This window comes from Quercus suber, unplaced genomic scaffold (genome assembly GCF_002906115.3).
Source record: "Quercus suber isolate HL8 unplaced genomic scaffold, Cork oak 2.0 scaffold_166, whole genome shotgun sequence".
Classification (NCBI taxonomy): Eukaryota; Viridiplantae; Streptophyta; class Magnoliopsida; order Fagales; family Fagaceae; genus Quercus; species Quercus suber.
The window spans coordinates 1,242,007-1,267,651 of record NW_027069627.1 but is presented as its reverse complement, the minus strand read 5'-3'; the positions used below and the strand labels follow the sequence as shown (position 1 = coordinate 1,267,651).

At 39.9% G+C, this 25,645-nt stretch overlaps 2 protein-coding genes across 2 annotated transcripts; one reads left to right on the top strand and one right to left on the bottom strand.

Annotated features, from left to right (window-relative positions):
* Nucleotides 1-11,428: 11,428 nt before the first annotated feature.
* On the top strand, nucleotides 11,429-12,640 carry LOC136069395 (uncharacterized). The gene is made up of 2 exons (XM_065777859.1): nucleotides 11,429-12,127; nucleotides 12,197-12,640. Exons 1-2 carry the CDS (start codon nucleotides 11,429-11,431, stop codon nucleotides 12,638-12,640), a joined length of 1,143 nt encoding a protein of 380 aa, XP_065633931.1.
* Nucleotides 12,641-20,613: 7,973 nt separating this feature from the next.
* On the bottom strand, nucleotides 20,614-24,877 carry LOC111999975 (uncharacterized). The gene is made up of 2 exons (XM_024032078.2): nucleotides 24,041-24,877; nucleotides 20,614-21,673 (listed from the first exon to the last, which is right to left on the bottom strand). Exons 1-2 carry the CDS (start codon nucleotides 24,611-24,613, stop codon nucleotides 20,891-20,893), a joined length of 1,356 nt encoding a protein of 451 aa, XP_023887846.1. The 5' UTR covers nucleotides 24,614-24,877; the 3' UTR covers nucleotides 20,614-20,890.
* Between the last annotated feature and the right edge of the window lie 768 nt (nucleotides 24,878-25,645).

Here is a 25,645-nt window from a genome sequence, read left to right as displayed (position 1 = left end):
TGAGAAAGTGATCCCATTTTAATGTCAGCAAGCAAAATTGCTGATTCATCTGAAAATGCATAATTGAGTGTTGTGAAAGCGAACTGATATATATATCTCAACTAACAAACACATTCAAGTGGGAAAAGTAAGTGATGCATGTGCAAAGCCAGGACTATCTTTGATTGTCCTTTAAGTCTAATGATGTCAAGCTTCAAATGCTATGAGCCTATGAGAAATATATGCTCACTTTTGAAGCATATCATAGAAATTAAAAATACATATATATATATATATAATCAACAGAAATGATAAATATAATGTCGCATCAGCTACCTACGAGAGATTAAAGTTTAGTTTAATGTTTACTAACAAAAGACAAAATACTTTTTAGCTGAGATTAGTTGGGGTTGGCAAAGTCCTCAGCGAGAATCACATCAACCATCCTCTCCTCCTATTCTTTCAGCTATTGTCGGTGTTTTGTTTTTTTTTTTGTTTTTTAAATTGCAATTACACCATTAAAATTTTGGATTATTTGAATTTTACATCTGAAGTTTGATTCTATTAACAAAACTCCACTCTCGATTAGTTTTGGTTATAAAGTGACATGCTAGTGTTGATGTATAAGAGTTTACTTTACAATTTACCTTATTTGTTTTTTATAAATATGGTAATATTTTAATTTATAGCGTTTATTTTATAATAATTGATTTTTTCTCATCAAATCAAGATATTATTTGAGTTTTTTTTTTGGTATAAACGATAAAGTTTAAATTTTATTGTTTTTTCTCGTCAAGTCAACATATTAATTGTTTTTTTTTTCTTTTTTATAAATGAAATTGAAACTCTATCTTTTATTTGACGACAAAAAATTTACCAAGCAGGCCATTTTAAACCCACTTGAAAGTTCTTTCATGGTATACATATATTACTTCAAACATTTGGTGCTCTCGCCAATCAAGGAAATGACGCTACTACTTTCTAGCTTGCTTGCGTTGAGTGGTTGAACAGTTCACCGTCCACGTAACGAAGTCCGCGAATAGGTGTATTGGATGGGCAAAACTGTCCAAGAAACTCATATTATGTAATCGTCATACGTAAATATAACAAAGGGTCCGGTAGTGTTATATATCAATGGGATAAAACACGTTTTTAGGTTATGATGGCATAAGATACAATTTTCTAACCTCAAAACACAAGTTCTTTTAACAATATGACCATCACAAGTCACGGTTCAAAAAAAATATATATATATAAAACAAAAATAATCAATTTCCAGGGAATTATTTTCACCAGGTTGAATTTCCTTATATTCATAGGCAAGATAATAAATCAACTCATTTATTAGCAAAATATGTTTTAGGTATTATTGATTTCTCCGTTTGAATTGAAGAGAGTTTTTATTTGTTAGAGCAAGATCTTCTCCAAAATACACTTGCTTCTTCAAATTTTGAATAAAGTTTCTGGTCTTTTCATAAATTTTTTTTTAAAAAAAAAAATCACTTTCATCACTCTCAAGCCGAATCTGCGGACTTCCAAGCAAGTCTCTGTGCTTTAATTTCGTCAAAAACACTAGAAAATGCTCCTTCAATCTCAACTTTCCAACTCCATTGATAAAAGTCCATTCAATCAAAATGATGAACCAACTAATTAAAAATTGTCTTTTAAGGCACAAAGGAAGGTTTGATTGAAGTCTCCATTGTCATATTTTTCATGACAAAATATTACTTCGCATGTCAGCTACTATATACTTTTTTTTTTTTTTTTTGGGTTGAAAAATCAGAAAGATGTCATAAACTTTATCCACGTGATGATTAACATTTCGTGATTTCATAATTGGACTTGGGTATGGTCCAAGCGGCCGGTGACCGTAATACTTGTCTCTCATTGGTCATGGAATTCTAGTCAACATTCCACCTTCTTAGAAATCCAATGTTGAATGGGAAGTACTGGTAAACCATGCATCTATCCCAAAAAAAAAAATATAAATATATATATATATATATACGGCCACAAATTTGGCCACAACTATTTTATGTGGTTAATTATGATTTGTGAGTGGTAGAAAAAAAAAAGTTGTGAATTTATGTAAAAATGTCAAACAACTAATCGTAGTCTGTCGTATAAGATAGTTGTAGGAAAAAGTGTAATTAAATTTGTGGTTCTAAAATAGCTCATCTAACTATTCAAAGGGGAAAAAACAAGAATAATGTGGGGCCTAAGAATTCGGCGACCCCAGACATTTTTTGTACTGGGCCCAAGGCCAACGCTGAGAAGGAAGAAACGTCCGAGGTCGAACTAAGAAAGCCCATATTGCCGAGAGACATCGCCGAGGACAATTCTGTCCTCGACCAACAAGATCATAAAAGGAATGAGTGTCACGCCATCAAGGGTAGCCTCCCGGAGCATTCTGAAAAGAAGGACGAGTATAAGGGGTCAGCCATGGGAGCATAGTGAAGAAGCAATCCTTGCCCTTGCCTTAATCCAAGGTCATCTCATTTCCTCAGCCTTGATCACGATCTTGGCAAGGTCCTTGGAAATGCCTAGAAGGCTGAGAACTTAAAGTTCCTGTTGAACTTAAGGATTTGTAAATGTGTAAGAACAATTCCCCCAGAGCGCCTTCTATAGGAGGCGAAATCTAGTGGAAATTAATTCGCACGGAACTCAAAGAGAGAGTCACAGGCGAAATAACTCTCGCCCAATTTCCGAAGAAATTCTCAATTGTTGGATCTGCATCACTTCGCAAAGGCATTAATGAGGGCGCGCTCCGTATACCAAAGCGCTAGGAATGCGCCTTGGGCAGGTAAAGAGACTCAGATGCTGACGGAAGACAAGACTTAACAAGTCATGGCAAAGACCCGAGGACATTAAAATCCTCCTCTTCGTCTGAGGGGCCGGACAGCAAGATTTTGAGGGACTATTGTGGGGCCTAAGAATTTGGCTACCCTAGCCCAGTTTTGTACTGGGCCCAAGGCCCACGCCGAGAAGGAAGGAACGTCCAAGGATGAACTAAGAAAGCCCATATTCCTAAGAGACATCGTCGAGGACAATCCTATCCTCGGCCAACAAGATCATAGAAGGGAAAAGTGGCACGCCATCAAGGGCAGCCTCCCGGAGCATTCCGAAAGAATGACGAGTACAAGGGTTAGCCATGGGAGCATGGTGGAGGAGCAGTTCAAGGAGAAACTGTCACCTTCGCATTAAGTACCCCCAACTAACGTCCTAACCGCATTAATGTGGAAATTACCTCTAAACAGCGCTACCTCGATTACCGCAACTTACAGAACACTAGAAAGGATGTCTGATGGGATAGACACTCAAGTATAGGCTTATACGATTAACAAGTGGAAAGCTAAGATCACTTAAAGAGGACTATATAATAAGAGAAACCCACCATGGGAGAGGGGGATGGCAATCTCAAGAACTCCTGCAACCATAGCCATCCAACGTATACAAGAAAAGAGCTCCACGAATGGTGCCGAGTACGAACTTTCTTTGATAAGCTCAACTCATTTCTGTTTAATCATCATGTAAATCCATCATAGTCGTTATCCACACACTAAAGTCTAGCTCTTTGGCCTACTTTCTACAAATTTATTTTACTAGGCTCACTGGGCCAAAATTCCTTACGTTTTGGGCTTGGCCCGAAAATCGTGACCCTACAAATAATATATAATTTTTTATTTTAAAAATCAAGATAATATTCAACTTGATTTTTTTTTAGGTGCTTTTTTTAAAGTACATCCTTTTTTTTTTTTCCTAAATGCGGTACTTTTGTGGACTCCACAAAAGAATATTTGTTTGGCACTTATCCTCTAAAAACATTTTTAGGAAACTAATCTCCAAATTCATTGTGGAGAGCAATATGTTTTGGAAAAAAAAAAAAAAAAACTTTAAGGGTGTTTTTGTGTTGAGCTTCAATTTTTAAACTGACTGTTAATTATAACAATAATGTTGTTGTAATCTCTCTCTCTCTCTCTCTCTCTCTCTCTCTCTCTCTCTCATTTTATTCTCCACATATATTGCGGTATTTTTTTTATTGCATGAGAGATTGAGAACAATTTTAGGATGAACAAACATGCAAAATAGATGGATTTGTGTTTTGCGGGTGAGAAAACTCGTTTGTTTTCAAAATAGTGTGGAAATAATTTTCAAAAAATTGAATTTGAAACTAGTTTTTAGATAATAATATTTACATTATAAATTTTTGGTTCCTACTTTTAAGAATAGTTTTCAAAATACTAAAAAAAGAAAAAGAAAAAAAGAAAAAGATGATTGGGATACCATCCTACTTAAAAATTGAAGTGTGGAAATGGAGCTCATGTATTTTTTTTTTTTTTTTTGGGGGATAATGACAAGCTTTAAATTTAAAAGGCAAGAATTTTTTTGTGATAAAAATAAACTCTTTAATTTTAGAGGCATAAAAATTTGGACAAATCTCACTATTTTTAATTTATTTACAATTATACTATGAAAAACATTTTTTATATCTCGAAAAAAATCTGCTAACTTGCATTCAAAGTCCTATTTTAAATAAAAAATTTAGGGTCTGTTTAAAATCCATTTATTTTGTTAAAACTGAAAACTTTTTACTGAAAGTATTGTCGATAAAAGTAAAAATTAACTAAACTAGTACGATAAGACCCATAAATAATAGCAAAAATAAACTAAATAATAAAATAAGTTGGCAAAAATAATTTTTCTAAACATGCCTTTAAACATCATCAGCAAATAGTAATAGATTTAAATGCCGATCCCACCATTTTCTGATTTCTAAAATAAAAATAATAAAAAACTCTATTTAAATCCTCTTATTACAACTTTCTTGTCATCCATGTTATAGTTATCCACAAATAAAGACTGCCCAGTCGAAAAAGTTAGCAAACTCTTTGAACTTATCTGTAAAAAAAACATACAAACTATATATTTTTTATTAAAAAAAATAGAAAGAAATTCCAAGTAAAATCCCAAAATACCCTCTAAGTTCCTTTTTTTTTTTCTTTTTACAAAGTAACTGTCAAAAAAACCTGAGATTCCCTCCCCTCTAATAATAAGTCACTTTGGTCCCAACCCCAACCCAACTCTACACATCACCTCCACATCTGGACTCTCCCAACTCCCACTCCTCTTTTTCTTCATCTCCTCAAAATCATCCACACACTGTTTCAACTTCATCTTCTTAACTCGCTTCCTCGACTCAGCGAGTTTTTTTCCGGCGACTCGGTCAAAAATTTTCTCCCACCCTTTTTCCCAGTCCCCATGAGCGTCGCAGAGCTGAAGCGCCCCGTTCCTCCAGTTGGTCCAGCTCCACCATTTGTAAAGCGATAGCATCACGTTGGCCACGCACGTGCCTTGACACGCCGGCGTGCACGGCCTGCACTTCGCCCCACTGAGTGGGCCCGGGTGATAGGCATGCTTTGAACTGAGAGTGAGAGATGTGAGATAGAGAGGCAACGTCTGAGATAGCTGAGTGGCAGTGAGAGAGAGAGAAAAAAAAACTATTAAAAAAATAAATAGATGAGCTACAGTACCCGTGTAAATTTACACGGGTACTGTAGCTCGTTTATAGTTTTAGACATATTTGAATGATTTTAAAAGAACTGATGTAAAGGGTTTTTGGGTGCAAAATGTGTAAAAGTGGTCAAAATGTGTATTTTACACATTTATAAAAGATCTGATGCTAATGCTCTAAGATAGTTGTAGGAAAAAGTGTAATTAAATTTGTGGTTCTAAAATAGCTCATCTAACTATTCAAAGGGGAAAAAACAAAAATAATGTGGGGCCTAAGAATTCGGCAACTCCGGCCAATTTTTGTACTGGGCCTAAGACTTACGCCGAGAAGAAAGAAACGTCCGAGGACCAACTAAGAAAGCCTATATTGCCGAGAGATATCGCCGAGGACAATCCTGTCCTCGACCAATAAGATCATAAAAGGAAAGAGTGTCATGCCATCAAGGGCAGCCTTCCGGAGCATTCCGAAAAGAAGGACGACTACAAGGGGTCAGCCATGGGAGCATGGTGGAGGAGCAATCCTTGCCCTTGCCTTAATCCAAGGTCATCTCATTTCCTAGGCCTTGATCACGATTTTGGCAAGGTCCTTGGAAATGCCTAGAAGGCTGAGAACTTAAAGTTCTTGTTGAACTTAAGGATTTATAAATGTGGAAGAACGATTTCCCCAGAGCGCCTTATATAGGAGGCGAAATCTAGCAGAAATTAATTCGCACGAAACTCAAAGAGAGAGTCACAGGCGAAATAACTCTCGCCCAATTTCCGAAGAAATTCTCAACCGTTGGATCTGCGTCGCTTTGCAAAGGCATTAATGAGGGCGCGCTCCGTATACTGAAGCGCCAGGAACGCACCTTGGGCAGGTGAAGAGACTCAGATGCTGACGGAAAGCAAGACTTGATATGTCATGGGAAAGACCTGAGGACATCAAAATCCTCCTTTTCGTCTGAGGGGCTATACAGCAAGATTTTGAGGGGCTATTGTGGGGCCTAAGAATTTGGCGACCCCGACCCAGTTTTGTACTGGGCCTGAGGCCCACACCAAGAAGGAAGGAACGTCTGAGGATGAACTAAGAAAGCTCATATTCCCAAGAGACATCGCCGAGGACAATCCTGTCCTCAGCCAACAAGCTCATAGAAGGGAAAAGTGGCACGCCATCAAGGGCAGCCTCCCGGAGCATTCCGAAAAGAATGACGAGTACAAGGGTCAGCCATGGGAACATGGTGGAGAAGCAGTTCAAGGAGAAACCGTCACCTCTGCATTAAGTACCCCCAACTAACGTTCTAGCCGCATTAATGTGGAAATGACCTCTAAACAGCGCTACCTTGATTACCGCGACTTACAGAACATTAGAAAGGATGTTTGATGGGATAGACACTCAAGTATAGGTTTAGACGATTAAAAAGTGGAAAGCTAAGATCACTTAAAGAGGACTATATAATAAGAGAAACCCACCATGGGAGAGGGGGATGGCAATCTCAAGAACTCCTCCAACCATAGCCATCCAACGTATACAAGAAAAGAGCTCCTCGAATGATGCCGAGGATGAACTTTCTTTGATAAGCTCAGCTCATTTCTGTTTAATCATCATGTAAATCCATCATAGTCATTATCCACGCACTGAAGTCTAGTTCTTTGGCCTACTCTCTACAAATTTATTTTACTAGGCTCACTGGGCCAAGATTCCTTACGTTTTGGGCTTGGCCGAAAATCGTGACCCTACAAATAATATATAAATTTTTATTTTAAAAATCAAGATCATATTCAACTTGATTATTTTTTTAAGGTGCTTTTTTTAAAGTACATCCTTTTTTTTTTTTTTCCTAAATACGGTACTTTTGTGGACTCCACAAAAGAATATTTGTTTGGCACTTATCCTCTAAAAACATTTTTAGGAAACTAATCTCCAAATTCATTGTAGAGAGCAATATGTTTTGGAAAAAAAAAAAAAAAAAACTTTAAGGGTGTTTTTGTGTTGAGCTTCAATTTTTAAACTTACCGTTAATTATAACTGTGGGAGGTAAAAACCTAGAGCTACTTAATGAGCCTGGGGCACCATGTTGAGGAGTATTATATTTCCAAAGAGCAATAATTGGGTGAGGACAATCCGCCTGAAGGCAGGAAGCCCAGAAGTAGAGGGGGAGTACCGTCCGGAGAGGTCACTACTGGCCCGAAGATATCTTACTCCTCGGTCACAAATAGCCTTAATCAATCAGACGTATGGAAGGTCCGAATGATCTTCCTAACAATCTCAATGATAATAATAAGTTCTGGGTAGGTCTGGAGATGATCAGAACGAAGAAATATCTAAAGGAAAAGCTGCTACCACCGTATTTAATGCACTGCAACAGCCTTTTTAGCCGCATTTATGTGGAGAAGACCCTTGAACAGTGTAACCTCAGCTATCGCCACTCACAAAGAACTAAAGTAGACACATGATGTGACATGTACTTAAGTAGATACCCAGATGAAGAACAGGTGGACAATGGAGATGATGGGAAAGGGTGCTATATAAAGAAGAAGGGTCCCTGATAAGTGGGGGGAGGAGAAAAAGAAAAGAAAAGCTTAATTGTAGCTCTAAACGTTGTAATTACTGTTCGTTCAATAAAACATCTCTTCGGACATTCACTCATGGAGTTGTTCAAGCATTATTTTATGTTATCACCATCTTAAGTACCTTAGCCAACCATTGTTTAATTCATAACCTGCCCAGTTCTTTCACCCACTCTCTACAAATTCATTGTCCTGAGTTCGTTGGGCCTTTAACCCATACCTTTTGGGCTTGAGCAGCGAAAACTGACCCTACAATTGGCGCCGTCTGTGGGAAGAGCTTGTGCAGGGGCGAAGACAACAGCAGGTGATGGCTGGATACGGTCAACAAGAAGTGGAGTCCAGGGCATCTCAGCACGTGGACCCTTTTCTTAACTTAGAGCGAAGACAAGACCGCGAGGGTAGCGTACACACCGTGCCCCCTAGTCAGAACCAATCACATGGCGGGAGTCGCATGTCCCATGCAGAGAAGAACTGAGATTTGCAGCAGGAGGTTGAAAGGCTAAAAAGGGAGTTGCGCTATGCAAAGAGGAAACGGGCTTCCTCATATTCTGATGAGGACCCTAATGACGAGCCGGACGTCACTTATCAACATAAATCCAGGACACCAGCCAGCGAGTCCTATACCTATGAAGAGGAATCTCATCGCAAGGGGCAACGCAGAAGTCCATCACGTGGAGATGTGGGAAACGACGCTATGAGCAGGGCTCTAAATCAGATTTCTAGGTTAACCTTCATGCGCAGGATTGAAGAGGCGAGACTTCCTCGGCGCTTTAACCAACCAACGTTCACCATCTACAACGGTAAAACAGACCCCGTGGAACACGTGAGTCATTTTAACTAAAGGATGGCTGTCTACTTCAAGGATGAAGCTCTGATGTGTAAGGTTTTCCCTTCCAGTCTTGGGCCAGTTGCCATAAGGTGGTTCGATGGACTGAACTCAAATTCCATCAGCTCTTTCAAAGAGCTCACCCAAGCTTTTGGTTCACATTTTGTCACCTTCCGAAGAATGGCCCGACCTTTGTCTTCTCTGCTGTCTTTGAGCATGCAGGAAGGAGAAACCCTGAAGGTGTATTCGGATAGATATTGGGAGATGTTTAATGACATGGAGGGCAATTTTGATGCAATGGCCCTAGAAACGTTTAAGCTCGGTCTCCCTACTAATCATGGTTTAAAGACATCCTTGTCTGGTAAACCTGTTACTAGCATGCATCAGCTAATGGATCGCATTGAGAAGTATAAGAGAGTTGAAGAAGACCAACAACAAGGAAAAGGCAAGGAGAAGGTTATCCCCCAGGAGAGGAGGGATTTCAGGTCAGATCGATACACCAACAACAAACCGAGGAGAGATTTTTCTGCGCAATCAAGAGCAGCCAATCCCCAGACTGTCAACACCGTATTCAGAGATCCAGTCCATCAAGTTTTAGAAAAGGTCAGAAACAAGCCGTTCTTCAAGTGGCCGAGTAAGATGGTAGGGAATCCTGATAGACGTAATCGCAATCTCTAATGCCAATACCACTAGAATCATGGACACACGACTAAGGACTGCAGGAGTTTGTGGGTTCATTTGGACCAACTAGTCAGCGAAGGGAAACTGCGACATCTCTTACATCATACCAGTGGTCGAGGAGGTCCGACGAGTGCGGAGTCTCGGAGGGATGATCCTTTAAACCCCCTCTGGGAACTATCAATGTTATCTTTGCAGCCCCAGGGAGAACAGGATCCTGGCCATCTAAGGTCATGTCAGTAGATCGGTTACCTGCAGGGGAATCTGGCCAGGGTCCGAAGAGGTGTAAACTAGATGATCAACTAGTTTTAGGTTTCTCGGACGCGGACAAGGTGGGCACTGTCCAACCTCATGACGATGCGTTGGTCGTCACCCTCAGAATTGGGGGGTATGATGTGAAACAGGTGATGGTTGTCCAAGGTAGTGCTGCAGAAATAATGTACCCTGATCTCTACAGGAGGCTGAACCTCAGACTTAGTGACTTAACACCATATAGTTCTCCGCTGATCAGTTTCAAAGGAAGAGTTGTTACCCCAAAGGGCCAGATACGACTACCTGTGCAGACTGGCTCAGAGGTGGTGGAGGTGGATTTCATAGTTGTGGACGTCTTTTCACCCTATACGGCAATTGTAGCCAGACCTTGGCTTTATGCGTTGGGGGCGGTTTCTTCCACCTTACATCAGAAAATCAAATACCCATCCGAAAGCTAGGTTTGCGAAATCCGGGGGGATCAATCCGTAGCTAGACAGTGCTTGGTGGCTGCCATTCAGCATGAGCCAGGAGCCGAGTCATCAACCAGAGCCGAAAGGGGCTTATAGCAACCAAAGCATCGGTTATTGCCCACTGAAGATCCGGACAAGGGCGCAGGGTGCGAAGATTTGATAAAAGTCATCATTGGGGATAATCCTGAAAAATTCTTTCAAGTCGGATCCCAGTTACCTTTGCAGGAAAAAGAGGAGTTAGTGCAACTTCTTAAGGAAAACCTCAACATATTCGCCTGGAACGCTTATGAAGCCCCTGGGGTGGATCCGAAATTTATATGCCACCATTTGAAAGTAAACCCCATGATCACCCCTAAGAAGCAGCCTCCTCGGCGTCCATCTAAGGAACACACTGAAGCAGTCAGAGAAGAAGTAGCAAAGCTTAAACAAGCTGGAGCTATTAAAGAGCGGGAAATGGCGAGTATGTGTGGACTTCAGCGACTTAAATAAGGCATGCCCTAAAGATCCATTTCCTATACCAAAAATCGAACAGCTAGTAGATGCCACTGTCGGACACCCTCGAATGAGTTTCTTGGACGCATTCCAAGGCTATCATCAGATACCCTTAGCCCTAGATGACCAGGAGAAGACTGCCTTTGTAACTCTCATGGGTAACTACCACTATAAGGTGATGCCATTCGGCTTGAAAAATGCGGGTTCTACTTACCAAAGGATGATGACGAGGATGTTTAAACCACAACTGGGAAGAAATATTGAGATTTACATAGATGACATGGTGGTAAAGAGCAAAGTGGTGGCCAAGCATGTGAAGGACCTAGAAAGCACCTTTGAAGTTCTCAGGAAATACAAGCTACGCTTGAACGCTTCTAAGTGCTCGTTTGGTGTGGGATCAGGTAAGTTTCTAGGATATATGGTGACTCACAGAGGAATTGAGGTCAACCCTGATCAGATAAAGGCCATCAATGAGTTGCAAGCTCCTCGGAATCCCAAGGAGGTTCAGAAACTGACGGGGATGACGGCGGCCCTAAATCGATTTATCTCTCGATCAGCGGATAGGTGTCGGCCTTTCTTTTCCTTGATTAACAAGTGAAAAGGGTTCGAGTGGACAGAAGAGTGTGTTGTGGCCTTCTAGTAATTAAAAGATTATCTAGCTCGACCACCAATCATGTCCAGCCCTGAACCCGACGAGGTCTTGTTTGCGTATATCGTTGTAGCTCCCCATGCTGTAAGCTTGGTACTGATCCGAGCAGATGGCAGAGTGCAGAGACCCGTTTATTGTGTAAGCAAGTCGCTACATGAAACCGAGATCCGTTATTTACCATTGGAAAAGGCTATTCTAGCAGTGGTGCTCGGTACACGAAAACTCTCACATTATTTCCAAGCCCATACAGTCATTGTTCTCACCCAGCTTCCGCTGAGGGCTATACTCCGAAGTGCAGACTACACTGGAAGAATTGCAAAATGGGGGACGATCCTAGGGGCTTTTGATATCAAATACATACCACGCACCTCGGTCAAGGGCCAGGTGCTTGCTGATTTGGTAGCCGAGTTCACGGAGCCCCAATTAGAAGAGGTAAAGCCGACATCGAACATGGATGAAAAATCGGTTGGTATAATTTATCAACAAGGCCCTTCCCATTGGGAGGCGTGCGTGGATGGTGCTGCGAACCAGAAAGGCTCTGGAGTGGGGCTAGTGCTGATATCCCCCGAGGGAATCATCATTGAAAAAGCATTAAGGCTGGGCTTCTCGGTAACAAATAATGAGGCGGAATACGAAGCCCTATTAATGGAGATGAGTATGGTCGAAAAGATGGGGGGAAAGGCAGTAAAGTTATTTTCGGATTCAAGGTTGATTGTGGGTCAAGTACAGGGGGAGTTTGAGGCAAAGGATGAAAGAATGCAGGGATACTTGAGCTGAGTTAAACATCTGCAGTCAGGGTTCGAATCTTTCAGCTTGCTGCATATTCCTAGGAATGGTAACACACACGCTGACTCCTTGGCCACTCAAGCCACCTCTTCGGCACAAGATTTGCCAAGAGTTGTCCTCATCGAGGACTTGCATAAGCCTACCGAAGCAAGAAAAGAAGTAGTTCAAGTACATCAAGTCAGGGTTGGACTCAGTTGGATGGACCCTTTAGTTAAATTTCTAAAGGAAGATATCTTGCCTGAAGAGAAGGGAGAAGCCGATAAAATTCGGAGGAAAGCAGCCAAGTTCTGGTTATCTGAAGATCAGAAACTATACAAGTGTTCCTATTCAGGACCGTACTTGTTGTATATGCATCCTGAAAAGGCTGAGCTGTTACTAGAGGAACTGCATGAAGGAATCTGTGGAAGCCACACTAGAGGTAGATCTTTGGCTCACCGAGCCATCATTTAAGGTTATTGGTGGCCAAATATGCAAAAAGAAGCCCTGGATTATGTTAAAAAATGTGATCAGTGTCAGCGATTTGCCCCACACATTCATCAGCTAGGCGGGACTCTCAACCCGCTATCTAGCCCATGGCCTTTCGCCCAATGGGGCTTGGATATCATGGGACCATTCCCTAAGGCTGCAGGAAACAAGAAATATCTGCTAGTCAGCATTGACTACTTCACCAAGTAGGTCGAAGCATAACCTCTTGCCAACATCCGAGACGTAGATGTGCAAAGGTTTGTGTGGAAGAGTATAGTTACTCGATTTGGAGTCCCATGTATTCTCATCTCGGACAATGGCCTGCAGTTTGACAGCAAAGCATTTAGAAGTTATTGTAGCGAACTGGGGATCATGAATAGATACTCCACCCCAGCTTATCCCCAGGGTAATGGCCAAGCAGAAGTTGTCAACAAGGTCATTGTGAATGGCTTGAAAAAGAGATTAGATGATGCGAAGGGCAAATGGGTAAAAGAGTTGCCACATGTGCTTTGGGCTTACAGAACTACTCTACGCAGGTCTACTGGAGAGACCCCCTTCTCAATGACCTACGGGGCTGAAGCTGTCATAACTTTGAAAACTGGATTCCCGACGTTGAGAACTAGCTCGTTTAGTCCGACAGGTAACAATGAGCAGCTAGAGAAGAGTTTGGACCTAATTGATGAAAGGAGGGAAAATGCAATGGTCCGATTAGCACATTACCAACAAAAGCTTAGACATGGCTACGACGCCAATGTAAGGCTCAAACCTCTGGAACTTGGTGATCTAGTATTAAGAAAGGTGGTTGGCACTGCAAAGAACCCAGCTTGGGGAAAATTAGGGCTAAATTGGGAAGGGCCATATCGTATTACTTCAGGAGCTGGCATTGGGGCGTATTTCCTTGAAGACCTGGATAGTCATGTATACCACGCCCATGGAATGTAAATAACCTCAAAAGGTATTATTATTAATCAAATTTTTCTTTTAATCAGCATATCAACCTGTTACGATTTCTTTAAGTGTTTAAACTTAAATCCATTCATGCCTATAGTCCTCGGACTAGATGATATGAGTTAGTTCGCACTCTGTTACGATTTCTTTAAGTGTTTAAACTTAAATCCATTCATGCTTGTAGTCCTTGGACCAGATGATTTGGGTTAGTTAGCACCCCGTTACGATTTCTTTAAGTGTTTAAACTTAAATCCATTCATGCCTGTAGTCCTCGGACCAGATGATATGGGTTAGTTAGCACTCCGTTACGATTTCTTTAAGTGTTTAAACTTAAATCCATTCATGCCTGTAGTCCTCGGACCAAATGATATGGGTTAGTTAGCACTCTATTATGATTTCTTTAAGTGTTTTAAACTTAAATCCATTTATGTCTGTAGTCCTCGGACCAGATAATATGGGTTAGTTAGCACTCTGTTACGATTTCTTTAAGTGTTTAAACTTAAACTCATTCATGCCTGTAGTCCTCGGACCAGATGATATGGGTTAGTTAGCACTCTGTTACGATTTCTTTAAGTGTTTAAACTTAAATCCATTCATGCCTGTAGTCCTCGGACCAGATGATTTGGGTTAGTTAACACTCCGTTACGATTTCTTTAAGTGTTTAAACTTAAATCCATTCATGCCTGTAGTCCTCGGACCAGATGATATGGGTTAGTTAGCACTCTGTTACGATTTCTTTAAGTGTTTAAACTTAAATCCATTCATGCCTGTAGTCCTCGGATCAGATGATATGGGTTAGTTAGCACTCTGTTACGATTTCTTTAAGTGTTTAAACTTAAACCCATTCATGCTTGTTGTCCTCGGACCAGATGATTTGGATTAGTTAGCACTCCGTTACAATTTTTCTAAGTGTTTAAACTTAAACCCATTCATGCCTGTAGTCCTCGGACCAGATGATTTGGGTTGGTTGGCACCCCCTTACAGTTTTCCTAAGCGTTACAACTTAAGCTTGTTCATAGCTTGTTAGTAAGTTTTATACTAGCGGTTTCTCTTAGTACTAATTTTTGCTTACATCTTCTGCATGATATGATGAATGAGTTTGGCTATATTGTTATCTCAATTAAAAGGAACAGTCATTTGCAGCAATAACGAGTCATAAAGAATGTAACAAGAGACACAAGAAATAAACGCGAAAGAGTTTTCATTAATTAAAAAGGAGACAAGTTTACAAAATCCTCACCAAACAGAAGAAAATATAGTAAATACAAAATAACAAGCCCCTAAGTCCCTAGGCTTTCCTCTGAGAGACCGAAGGATCAGCAGCTTGGTCTTTGGACTCCGGGAGGGTCTTCTTCTCCGTCAAAGATTTGCCCTTGTCTTGAGGAGCTTCAACAGGTTCGTCGAACCGACCAGATTCCTTTGCAACCTCGAGGCTAGCTGAGGGGAGTTGGCCGATTATGGATTGCTCCGAAGCCTCAGGAAGCTGTGTGGGAGGAGGAGGATCAGACCCTGAGAGCACTTGGATTTCAGGGTTATAATAAACGCTCCTAGGTAACCTCAGGTCGGAATCGAGGGGGACTCCAGCCGCGTCCAGCGCCTTTTGCCAAGTTACATCACAGTAATCTCGGGCAACTGTGGCAAATTGCTCTGTAAGCTGGTTCCCGACCTCTTCTACCCCCAGCTGGTAGTCTGCCCTCCTCTCAGCCTCAACTGCCTCATTTGCCAGTCGAGCATTCTCCTTGGCTTTCTGAAGCTCGGCCTTGAGACCCTTCACTAGCTCCCTTTCGGTCTCCAGGTTGATCTCTGACATATTCAGCTGTTTGCGCTGCTCCTCGGCCTGAGTCTCAGCGTTTTTAAGGCCGGCTTTGAGGCTGTCCCTCTGGTGGGTCATGACTTTAAGTTGCTCTGACGTGCGAGCGTACTCCTCCTTCAGCTGGCCCAGAGCTTTCTTCGCCTCGAATTGAGATTGGGCTGCTACTTGGGCCTCAAGGTAGGACTGCTTGTTCCATTCCTCGGCCACGTAGATTCGCTGAGTAATCTGCATGACAATATTTTCAACATAGGGTGAAGAAAGGAAGCAAAGCAAATTAAAAATAGAACCTGAATTAAGAGAGTGAGTTCATTTACCATGGCTATATCCCTCTTAAGGGATAAGAAGAGCTCCTGCTGGTTAAAGCGCCTGTAGGATTCCATATCATGCGGGAGAATGAGTGGCTGCTGCAGGGCCTCAGCAACATATCCTGCCCTTCCCCCATCATAATTCCTGAGGGATGTATCCCAAGGAATGGAAGCGCCATCCAGCTCCAGCCTTGGGGACCAGATGCGAGGTCCTCCTCCTCGGCGGATCTCAGCCCCGACGACCTTTTCACGGCTTTCAGTGGAAGAGGCCCTTTTGCCTCGATGGTCTCTCGCCGTCTTCTGTTGCTTATTTGTTTTTGGTGGCACCCCCACCTCCCTCTCTTCAGGCTCGAGGGGCCTTTTCTTCTGCAGGTTTGGCACGGCTTCAAGCCGAGGTTAGGAACTTGGGGAGGCACTGGAGGCAGGGTCACTTCTGGTTGAGAAGTCCCAGTGCCTTTCTACTCGGCCTTTCGGCCCCTATTCCTCATTAGGCTTTTCAAATCCATGTCTTCGTCCGAGGAATCTTCAGGATTAGCAATGATCAGAACAAGGTGAATGCTTGAATGCCTGTCGATCTCTTCTTCAGCGTCCGAGACCTCTACTACTTGATTTTCCCCTGAAGCTTCCTCCCCGAAGTGGAACTTGTCTATTTACTCCTCTAGCGAGGAGGTGGAGAAACCAACCTTTTCGCCCTCGACCTCTGGTCCGAGGGGAACTTGCTGGAGTGGCTGGACGAGAGGGGGTATACCCTGGGGGTTTGGGTGTGGTACAGGTAGAAGCTCGTGCGGTGCCAAAAAACCCTTCCACGCGATGTCAATACGGTTGAGGCGGCGATCTCCCTGAGTTATCGCGTTGCCGACCAGTTGGAAGTCTTTTCGCTTCGCTGTGTACCCTAGGATGAAGGGAGCCAATCGGAGTTCCTCACTTGCAAAGATCTCTGACCGTAATAAAAAGTTAAGTGCGACGACGTTGGTGAGGCTAAGTCGAGGAGAAATGTTTCTTTTATCTGTTACAAGTCACAGCAGAACTTTGTTAGAAACTCGAAAACAGCAACACAAGAAGAATAAAAAATTGTTAAAAGACGAAGATCCTGAGCCTATGGTTAGTGTGCCTAAGTCTAAGGTGTCCCACCTGGCTCTCCTGGCTTGGTCGGACAGTGAGCGCCATCATGTCACGCGCCCGAGACGATTACATAGTCATCCTTCATCCCTTTATTAGATTTGGGGAGGCAGGAAATGAGCCTAACAATGTCGGACCGGGATTTTAAATAATATCCCGCCCCTTGCTGACTGTGGAACTCGTACATGTGCACCTCGTCGAGCCAAGTGAGTCCCAATCCTAGGTGACGGTTAAGGTCCTCAATTGCTCCTAAGATCCTAAACATATTAGGCGCGCACTGTCAAGGGGTAATCCTGTGGTTTCGAAGGTAGCTAGTGGTGATAGGGCCCATAGAAATTGTCATTCCCCCTTCTAGGAAGGCGATGACAGGAATCACGACTTCTCCCGTTTTTCGATCAGTTAGTATTTTCTCTGGAAGGCAATACCTCACACCCACGTTTGGAGGTATGCGGTATGTAGCCCTAAACTTCTCTAACTGGGCAGGACTGTCTACCAAATACTGGAGTTTACCCATCACTCTTTAACGAAAAAATGGAAGTACGATGGAGCAATGAAGAAATGGTCGCTCAAAGAAAAAAAAAGATAGCCGAAGAGAAAACTGAAGGATTGAGATGATGAAAACTTACAGGAACTGAACTAGAGACCGATCTCTGAACTCGCAGAAGGATTCTTGAAAACTCTGGGAAGGATTGAAATCAGTGATTGGAAGAGCTTGGAGCATTTGTGTGCTTGTTCTTGTAGGATGGTCTGAGAGTTGCAAAGTAAGGAAGAAATGTCTACCTCTGAGATTTTATACGAGGTCAAATGAAGGGGCAGAAGTTATTTCGCCCAAATCCCAACCCCGTCCATTGGATCAATAGCCCACCGTTGGATGCAAAGGACAAGACGCAACCTAGAGTAATTAATATAGCGCTTTGGGAATACGGAAAACAATGGCAGCAATGATGGAACGCGCGCATCTATACCTACACACGTGCCAGGTCGAATTTTTGTCTGTTTTCAAGCTTTTACTCCGTGACAAGTCAAAATCTCATTTTTTCTCTTCGAATGCGAAGGAAAAATTAAGATTTTGAGGGGCTATTGTGGGGGGTAAAAACCCAGAGCTACTTAATGGGCCTGGGGCACCATGTTGAGGAGTATTATATTTTCGAAGAGCAATAATTGGGTGAGGATAGTCCGCCTAAAGGCAGGAAGCTCAGAAGTAGAGGAGGAGTACCATCCGAAGAAGTCACTACTGGCTCGAAGATGTCTTACTCCTCGGTCACAAATAGCCTTAATCAATTATACGTATGGAAGGTCCGAATGATCTTCCTAGCAATCCCAATGATAATGATAAGTTCTGGGTAGGTTTGGAGATGATCAGAACGAAGAAATATCTAAAGGAAAAGCTGCTACCACCATATTTAATGCACTGCAACAGCTTTTCTGGCCGCATTTATGTGGAGAAGACCCCTAAACAGTGTAACCTCAGCTACCGCCACTCACAAAGAACTAAAGTAGACACATGACGTGACATGTACTTAAGTAGATACCCAGATGAAGAACAGGTGGATGATGGAGATGATGGGAAAGGGTGCTATATAAAGAAGAAGGGTCCCTGATAAGAGGGGGGAGGAGAAAAAGAAATGAAAAGCTTGACTGTAGCTCTGAACGTTGTAATTACTATTCGCTCAATAAAACATCTCTTCGGACATTCACTCATGGAGTTGTTCAAGCATTATTTCATGTTATTACCATCTTAAGTACCTTAGCCAACCATTGTTTAATTCATAATCTGCCCAGTTCTTTCGCCCACTCTCTACAAATTCATTGTCCTGGGTTCGTTGGGCTTTTAACCCATACCTTTTGGGCTTAAGCAGCGAAAACTAACCCTACAATAACAATAATGTTGTTATCTCTCTCTCTCTCTCTCTCTCATTTTATTCTCCACATATATTGTGGTATTTTTTTATTGCATGAGAAATTGAGAACAATTTTAAGATGAACAAACATGCAAAATAGATGGATTTGTGTTTTGCGGGTGAGAAAACTCGTTTGTTTTCAGAATAGTGTGGAAATAATTTTCAAAAAATTGAATTTGAAACTAGTTTTTAGATAATAATATTTACATTATAAATGTTTGGTTCCCACTTTTGAGAATAGTTTTCAAAATACTAAAAAAAAAAAAAAAAGAAAGATGATTGGGATACCATCCTACTTAAAAATTGAAGTGTGGAAATGGAGCTCATGTATTTTTTTTTGGGGGATAATGACAAGCTTTGAATTTAAAAGGCAAGAATATTTTTGTGATAAAAATAAACTCTTTAATTTTAGAGGTATAAAAGTTTGGACAAATCTCATTATTTTTAATTTATTTACAATTATACTATGAAAAACATTTTTTAATCTCGAAATAAATCTGCTAACTTGTATTCAAAGTCCTACTTTAAATAAAATAGGAAAAATAAAAGAAACAATTTTCTAAAAACCATATGTAGGGTCTGTTTAAGATCCGTTTATTTTATTGAAACTGAAAACTTTTTACTGAAAGTATTGTCGATAAAAGTAAAAATTAACTGAAATAGTACGATGAAACCCATAAATAATAGCAAAAATAAATTAAATAGTAAAATAAGTTGACAAAAATAATCTTCCTAAACATGTCCTTAAACATCACCAGCAAATAGTAATATATTTAAATGCTGATCCCACCATTTTCTGATTTCTAAAATAAAAATAATAAAAAAACTCTATTTAAATCCTCTTATTACAACTTTCTTGTCATCCATGTTATAGTTACACACAAATAAAGACTGCCCAGTCGAAAAAGTTAGCAAACTCTTTGAACTTATCTGTAAAAAAAACATACAAACTATATATTTTTTATTAAAAAAAATAGAAAGAAATTCCAAGTAAAATCCCAAAATACCCTCTAAGTTCCTTTTTTTTTTTCTTTTTACAAAGTAACTGTCAAAAAAACCTGAGATTCCCTCCCCTCTAATAATAAGTCACTTTGGTCCCAACCCCAACCCAACTCTACACATCACCTCCACATCTGGACTCTCCCAACTCCCACTCCTCTTTTTCTTCATCTCCTCAAAATCATCCACACACTGTTTCAACTTCATCTTCTTAACTCGCTTCCTCGACTCAGCGAGTTTTTTTCCGGCGACTCGGTCAAAAATTTTCTCCCACCCTTTTTCCCAGTCCCCATGAGCGTCGCAGAGCTGAAGCGCCCCGTTCCTCCAGTTGGTCCAGCTCCACCATTTGTAAAGCGATAGCATCACGTTGGCCACGCACGTGCCTTGACACGCCGGCGTGCACGGCCTGCACTTCGCCCCACTGAGTGGGCCCGGGCTCGATATCGCCGCCACCGGAACGCCGTATTGGGACGGCGGAAATTAAAAGTTTGGACAAATCTCATTATTTTTAATTTATTTACAATTATACTATGAAAAACATTTTTTAATCTCGAAATAAATCTGCTAACTTGTATTCAAAGTCCTACTTTAAATAAAATAGGAAAAATAAAAGAAACAATTTTCTAAAAACCATATGTAGGGTCTGTTTAAGATCCGTTTATTTTATTGAAACTGAAAACTTTTTACTGAAAGTATTGTCGATAAAAGTAAAAATTAACTGAAATAGTACGATGAAACCCATAAATAATAGCAAAAATAAATTAAATAGTAAAATAAGTTGACAAAAATAATCTTCCTAAACATGTCCTTAAACATCACCAGCAAATAGTAATATATTTAAATGCTGATCCCACCATTTTCTGATTTCTAAAATAAAAATAATAAAAAAACTCTATTTAAATCCTCTTATTACAACTTTCTTGTCATCCATGTTATAGTTACACACAAATAAAGACTGCCCAGTCGAAAAAGTTAGCAAACTCTTTGAACTTATCTGTAAAAAAAACATACAAACTATATATTTTTTATTAAAAAAAATAGAAAGAAATTCCAAGTAAAATCCCAAAATACCCTCTAAGTTCCTTTTTTTTTTTCTTTTTACAAAGTAACTGTCAAAAAAACCTGAGATTCCCTCCCCTCTAATAATAAGTCACTTTGGTCCCAACCCCAACCCAACTCTACACATCACCTCCACATCTGGACTCTCCCAACTCCCACTCCTCTTTTTCTTCATCTCCTCAAAATCATCCACACACTGTTTCAACTTCATCTTCTTAACTCGCTTCCTCGACTCAGCGAGTTTTTTTCCGGCGACTCGGTCAAAAATTTTCTCCCACCCTTTTTCCCAGTCCCCATGAGCGTCGCAGAGCTGAAGCGCCCCGTTCCTCCAGTTGGTCCAGCTCCACCATTTGTAAAGCGATAGCATCACGTTGGCCACGCACGTGCCTTGACACGCCGGCGTGCACGGCCTGCACTTCGCCCCACTGAGTGGGCCCGGGCTCGATATCGCCGCCACCGGAACGCCGTATTGGGACGGCGGAAACGAGTATTTCCGGTCGGACACAATGCAGAATGGGAGGCGTTTGGCGATGTAAGGGACGCCGAGGGTGCTGAGTTGGGCCTTGAACGATGTCTCCGAGTTGAGTTGGTGGTACCCGGCCGAGTCGAGCTTCGGGATTAGCGCGAGTCGCGAGAGGGCCACCGTGGAGGTGTTGAAATCGCCGATTCCGAGTCGGTCGTTGAGTCCGCCGAATGTGGATCCGGGCGGGACCAAGTATTTGCCCTGGACGAAGTTTCTCGGGTCGAGCGGGGCGTTCCAGTACCCGTCGACTCGGGTTCGGACTATCCAGTCGTATTTGAAGTTTTTTTCTTCTTGGTACGCTTTGATCATTGTTAGGCAACCCTCCACCAGGTTGAAGTATTGCAGGAGGCCCTGAAATGAAAAGAATTGTAAATAAGGGGGGGCTTTGTTGCAATTAAGAAAAATTGAAATGCAGTAGTATCGCAATCCACGTAGATTGTGAGTGGGACCCCGTAACAACAAGCGGGATATGCGACCCTGTCGTGTACCACATTTTTTTTTTTTTTGAATCAGTCGACACTTTTTTTTCTTTTTTTGAATCAGTCGTGTACCACATTAAATATACAATAAAAAATATATAAAATAGTGTTTACTAAGAATTTTGACTTTTCCTGGGTTGGATTTGTACCGATCAAAAGGGTTTAGGATATTTTAATAAAGGTTAGGGTCAAGTTACACCTGGTGTAACTCTAAGTAATGTTACACCACTCAATAACTTGTTATTAATATTTTGAAAATTCAACCGTTGAATTACATGTTTTATATGTTCTTAATATACATGTCAATTTTCATATCAATCAGATGCTATTTATGATTTGATCTATAAGCTCATTTTTTATGCATTATCTTAAACTACAAAAATTTGAAATTTAACAATTGATTGATGACATGACATTAATCTTTGATCACTTCAAAATTTTGCAAGCATAAAGAATATATGAAGATAATGTAATCTAACGGTGGATTTGTCAATATTCGCATCCAATTAAAAAATATTGAGTGGTGTAACATTACTTAGAGTTATACCAGGTATAACTTGAACTCAACCCTTTTAATAATATTCAACCCCCCAAAAATTAAAAAAGTAGAATTAAAAACTCTTCGAACGAAAAACAACAAGTTGTTTCAGATACATGCATCTTTACAAACACATGAGAGTGGTCTTCGTATTTGTAGGTCCACTCTTATTACTTAGAGTTACACCAGGTATAACTTGAACTCAACCCTTTTAATAATATTCAACCCCCCAAAAATTAAAAAAGTAAAATTAAAAACTCTTCGAACGAAAAACAACAAGTTGTTTCAGATACATGCATCTTTACAAACACATGAGAGTGGCCTTCGTATTTGTAGGTCCACTCTTATGTGAGTGTAAAAATGCCTGTATCTGAAACATCTTATACTACCTCTTTCGAATGGCTAGTTGAAAAGAAAACGCTTAACTTCCATGGTAGAATATTAGTCACGGGAAGAAATTTTTTTTCAAAAAAAAAGACAAAATTTGAGTGCAATATTTTAAGTGCTGTTTCTTAAATTTTTGTTTTAAGATATGGTCATGTGGTTATTGAACTAAAAAATACACTTTTATCCCATAAGAAAAAATTTACATAACAAAATTTTAAGAAGGAAAACTTAAGTAATAACACCTAAGTACTGTATTTAAGTCTTAACCAATATAAAATAATAATAAACACATATATTGAATTTTGGCAACTTCTTTGGAATTATGCCATAGAATTTTTTTTTTTTACTTACCAATCCACTTTTGAAAAATCTTCATTTAACTTATTAAGTGACAATTTATAAAAAGGTCATATTAACGAGTAATTCTAATATACTCCCAAAATACGGTGAATGATATTTTCTATTTTCGCGTTTAAAATAGAGTTCATCATAAATATAAAGAGCATCATTTTCGCTATGGTTTGGAAGTATCTAAGTATTTCTTAGGTTAAAAAGTGTCTTAATAAACAATATTAAAAAAAAATTAAAATCATTTTTATTGAAAATATAAAATTGTCTACTAAATTAATGGTTGGAGCACTTGTTAATATTCTTTAATGTTTGCTGTCTAAACAAATCACGAAACCGAATAAAAAATCTATCTAAAAGCAAACTAGAATATGTTTATGAAAAATGCTAAATTAACGAAAAATATGGTTAATAATTCATTTAATAAAATTTCATGAAAAAAAAAAAGTAATTAATATGTTTATTATCTAAAAAAATCACGAAATCCAATAGAAAAATCTATCTAAAAGCAAACAAGAATAGTTCTATTGTCGAGGAGTGCCTTGAAAGTGACCTATAGAAGTGCCCACAAGTGTATGGTTCTGGTGGAGTATCAATTTAATCTTTTTTTTCTTTTTTTTGAGAAACAGTATCAATCTAATCTAAACAGTTATAACAGGGAGAAATTTCTTTTATTGGTCGCAAAAGTTAGTGCATCAATTAGGAAATTTGTCATATCCGCAGAGTTCCAAATTTTCGTGCATTGATTAAAAAAAATACAGGAAAGAAAAATTAAAATTACAACACATAATTTCCGTGAGAGTAGTAGTGATCAGGTTGGCGGATTAACAAACAAATAATAATAATTATTAATTTATTATTATGTCAATCTTTGTCGAATCAGATAGGTAGATAAGCTAAATTTTAGATTTAAATTTAAAATTTATATATATATATATATATATTTGGCAAGGTAGATTAACGAACCTGAATACCGTTGGGCGAGTTGGCCGCCGTGAGTACGCGGACCTGTGACTCGGTTTCCGGCAAGGTCTTGGGCTCGAAGATTCGAACCGAGGCGAGTCTAGGAGCGCTTTTCAAAAGCGAGAACTTGAACGAGTTTTGGTCCAATGGACTGTGCAAAAAAAGATCCGAATTCGGATACACTTTAAGAATCTTCTCCACAATGGACGGTCCGGTTAGCTCGAACCTCCGGGCCCCACCAACCAAACAAACCGCCATTCTCGACCGATCCAACTCGTCCTTCCTCTTCCTCCACCACGACTGAGTCCCCCCCGAGTTTGTCCCATTTATCACCGAAGAATTCGAATTGTCGACGGACGTGACTTTGTTAGGTTGCGGTGGTGGCGAAAAGGTGTGGCTGATGATAAAATCTCGGAGAGGGGCAAAAGAGGAAAATGGATTGTTGGGTGTGGAGGAGAGAGAAATGAAGAGAAAAAGAGAGAGAGGTGGGATTATCAAAAAGAGAAAACGCCGGTCAAGATCTGAAACCCATCTCGAAATATGCATGGTGACGATGTTTTTATGGTTGTTTATCATCTCTGATTCTTTTCATGGTATTTCTAGGGTCTAGGATTTCGTTTTTCTTCCCAAACAAGAGGAATTTTTAAGAATGAAGGAAAATGAATTCCTTGGGATTGCTTTTTTATTTTCCCGGACGAGTTGGTTTTTCTTTGGTGATGAGGAAGATAGCAAAGTCTTTTGGCATGAATGGGGTTTTTAGTTGAGTTGGGAAAATTGTGCTTCATCAAGGGTACTTTCGGAATTATCTTATTCAATGCTTTCTCATAAAGTAATACCGAAACCGCTTCTGAATTCTGAACTTACGTTATTTAAATGAAAAAAAAATAAAGTTGATCAAAACTGGTAATTACTGTTGATGTATGGGATTACTATTTTTAATCATGAACCATTTTTAATTTAATCCTTAAAATGTACGAACTTTGAGGTGGAACCCCCTCAAAAAAAAAAAAAAAAAAAAAAAACTGTGAGGTGGAAGAATTTTTACGACATTCTTATATTCCTTTATTTTATTTTTATTTATTTATTTATTTACACGTTATGACAAGTAAATTATTGTCCATCTAATTTTTTTTAATTTTTATGACAAGTAAATTATTGAGTGCAAAAACCGAAAAGTCTAAATCCACTTAAATTTTAAATTATACACACACAAATATATATATATATATTTTTTTTATTTATATATATAATGAGAAATCATTACATATTTTAGAAATGTATAGTTTAAAAAAAGTATAAACTAATAACGTGTTGTGGGGACATTTTTGCCTCAAGACCAATAATTGCACTTTGTAATCTTTTTTGGCTTTAAGTCCCACATGGAAAAGAAATGCTTCCTCTTCATGCCATATAAGGGATGATCAAGTGGATGAAGAGTACCACTAGTACACTAAAAGGATCCACTAGTACACTAAAAGGATCACCAATTGGAGCCTAGGCAATTTTTGCTCTTGTCTGACATAGAAAAGAAAGCCTTCCTCTTCATGTCATATAAGGGATCACCAATGGTGATAGAGTACTGCTAGTTTGGTTAAAAATGTCCCCACA

Excerpts from the sequence above, each read along its gene's own strand:
- LOC111999975 (XM_024032078.2), bottom strand. The coding sequence starts at position 24,613 with ATGATAAACAACCATAAAAACATCGTCACCATGCATATTTCGAGATGG. Across the intron at positions 21,674-24,040 it reads ACTCGCCCAACGGTATTCAG|GGCCTCCTGCAATACTTCAA; the intron begins GTTCGTTAATCT and ends TTTTCATTTCAG.
- LOC136069395 (XM_065777859.1), top strand. The coding sequence starts at position 11,429 with ATGTCCAGCCCTGAACCCGACGAGGTCTTGTTTGCGTATATCGTTGTA. Across the intron at positions 12,128-12,196 it reads CAAGGTTGATTGTGGGTCAA|TCAGGGTTCGAATCTTTCAG; the intron begins GTACAGGGGGAG and ends AAACATCTGCAG.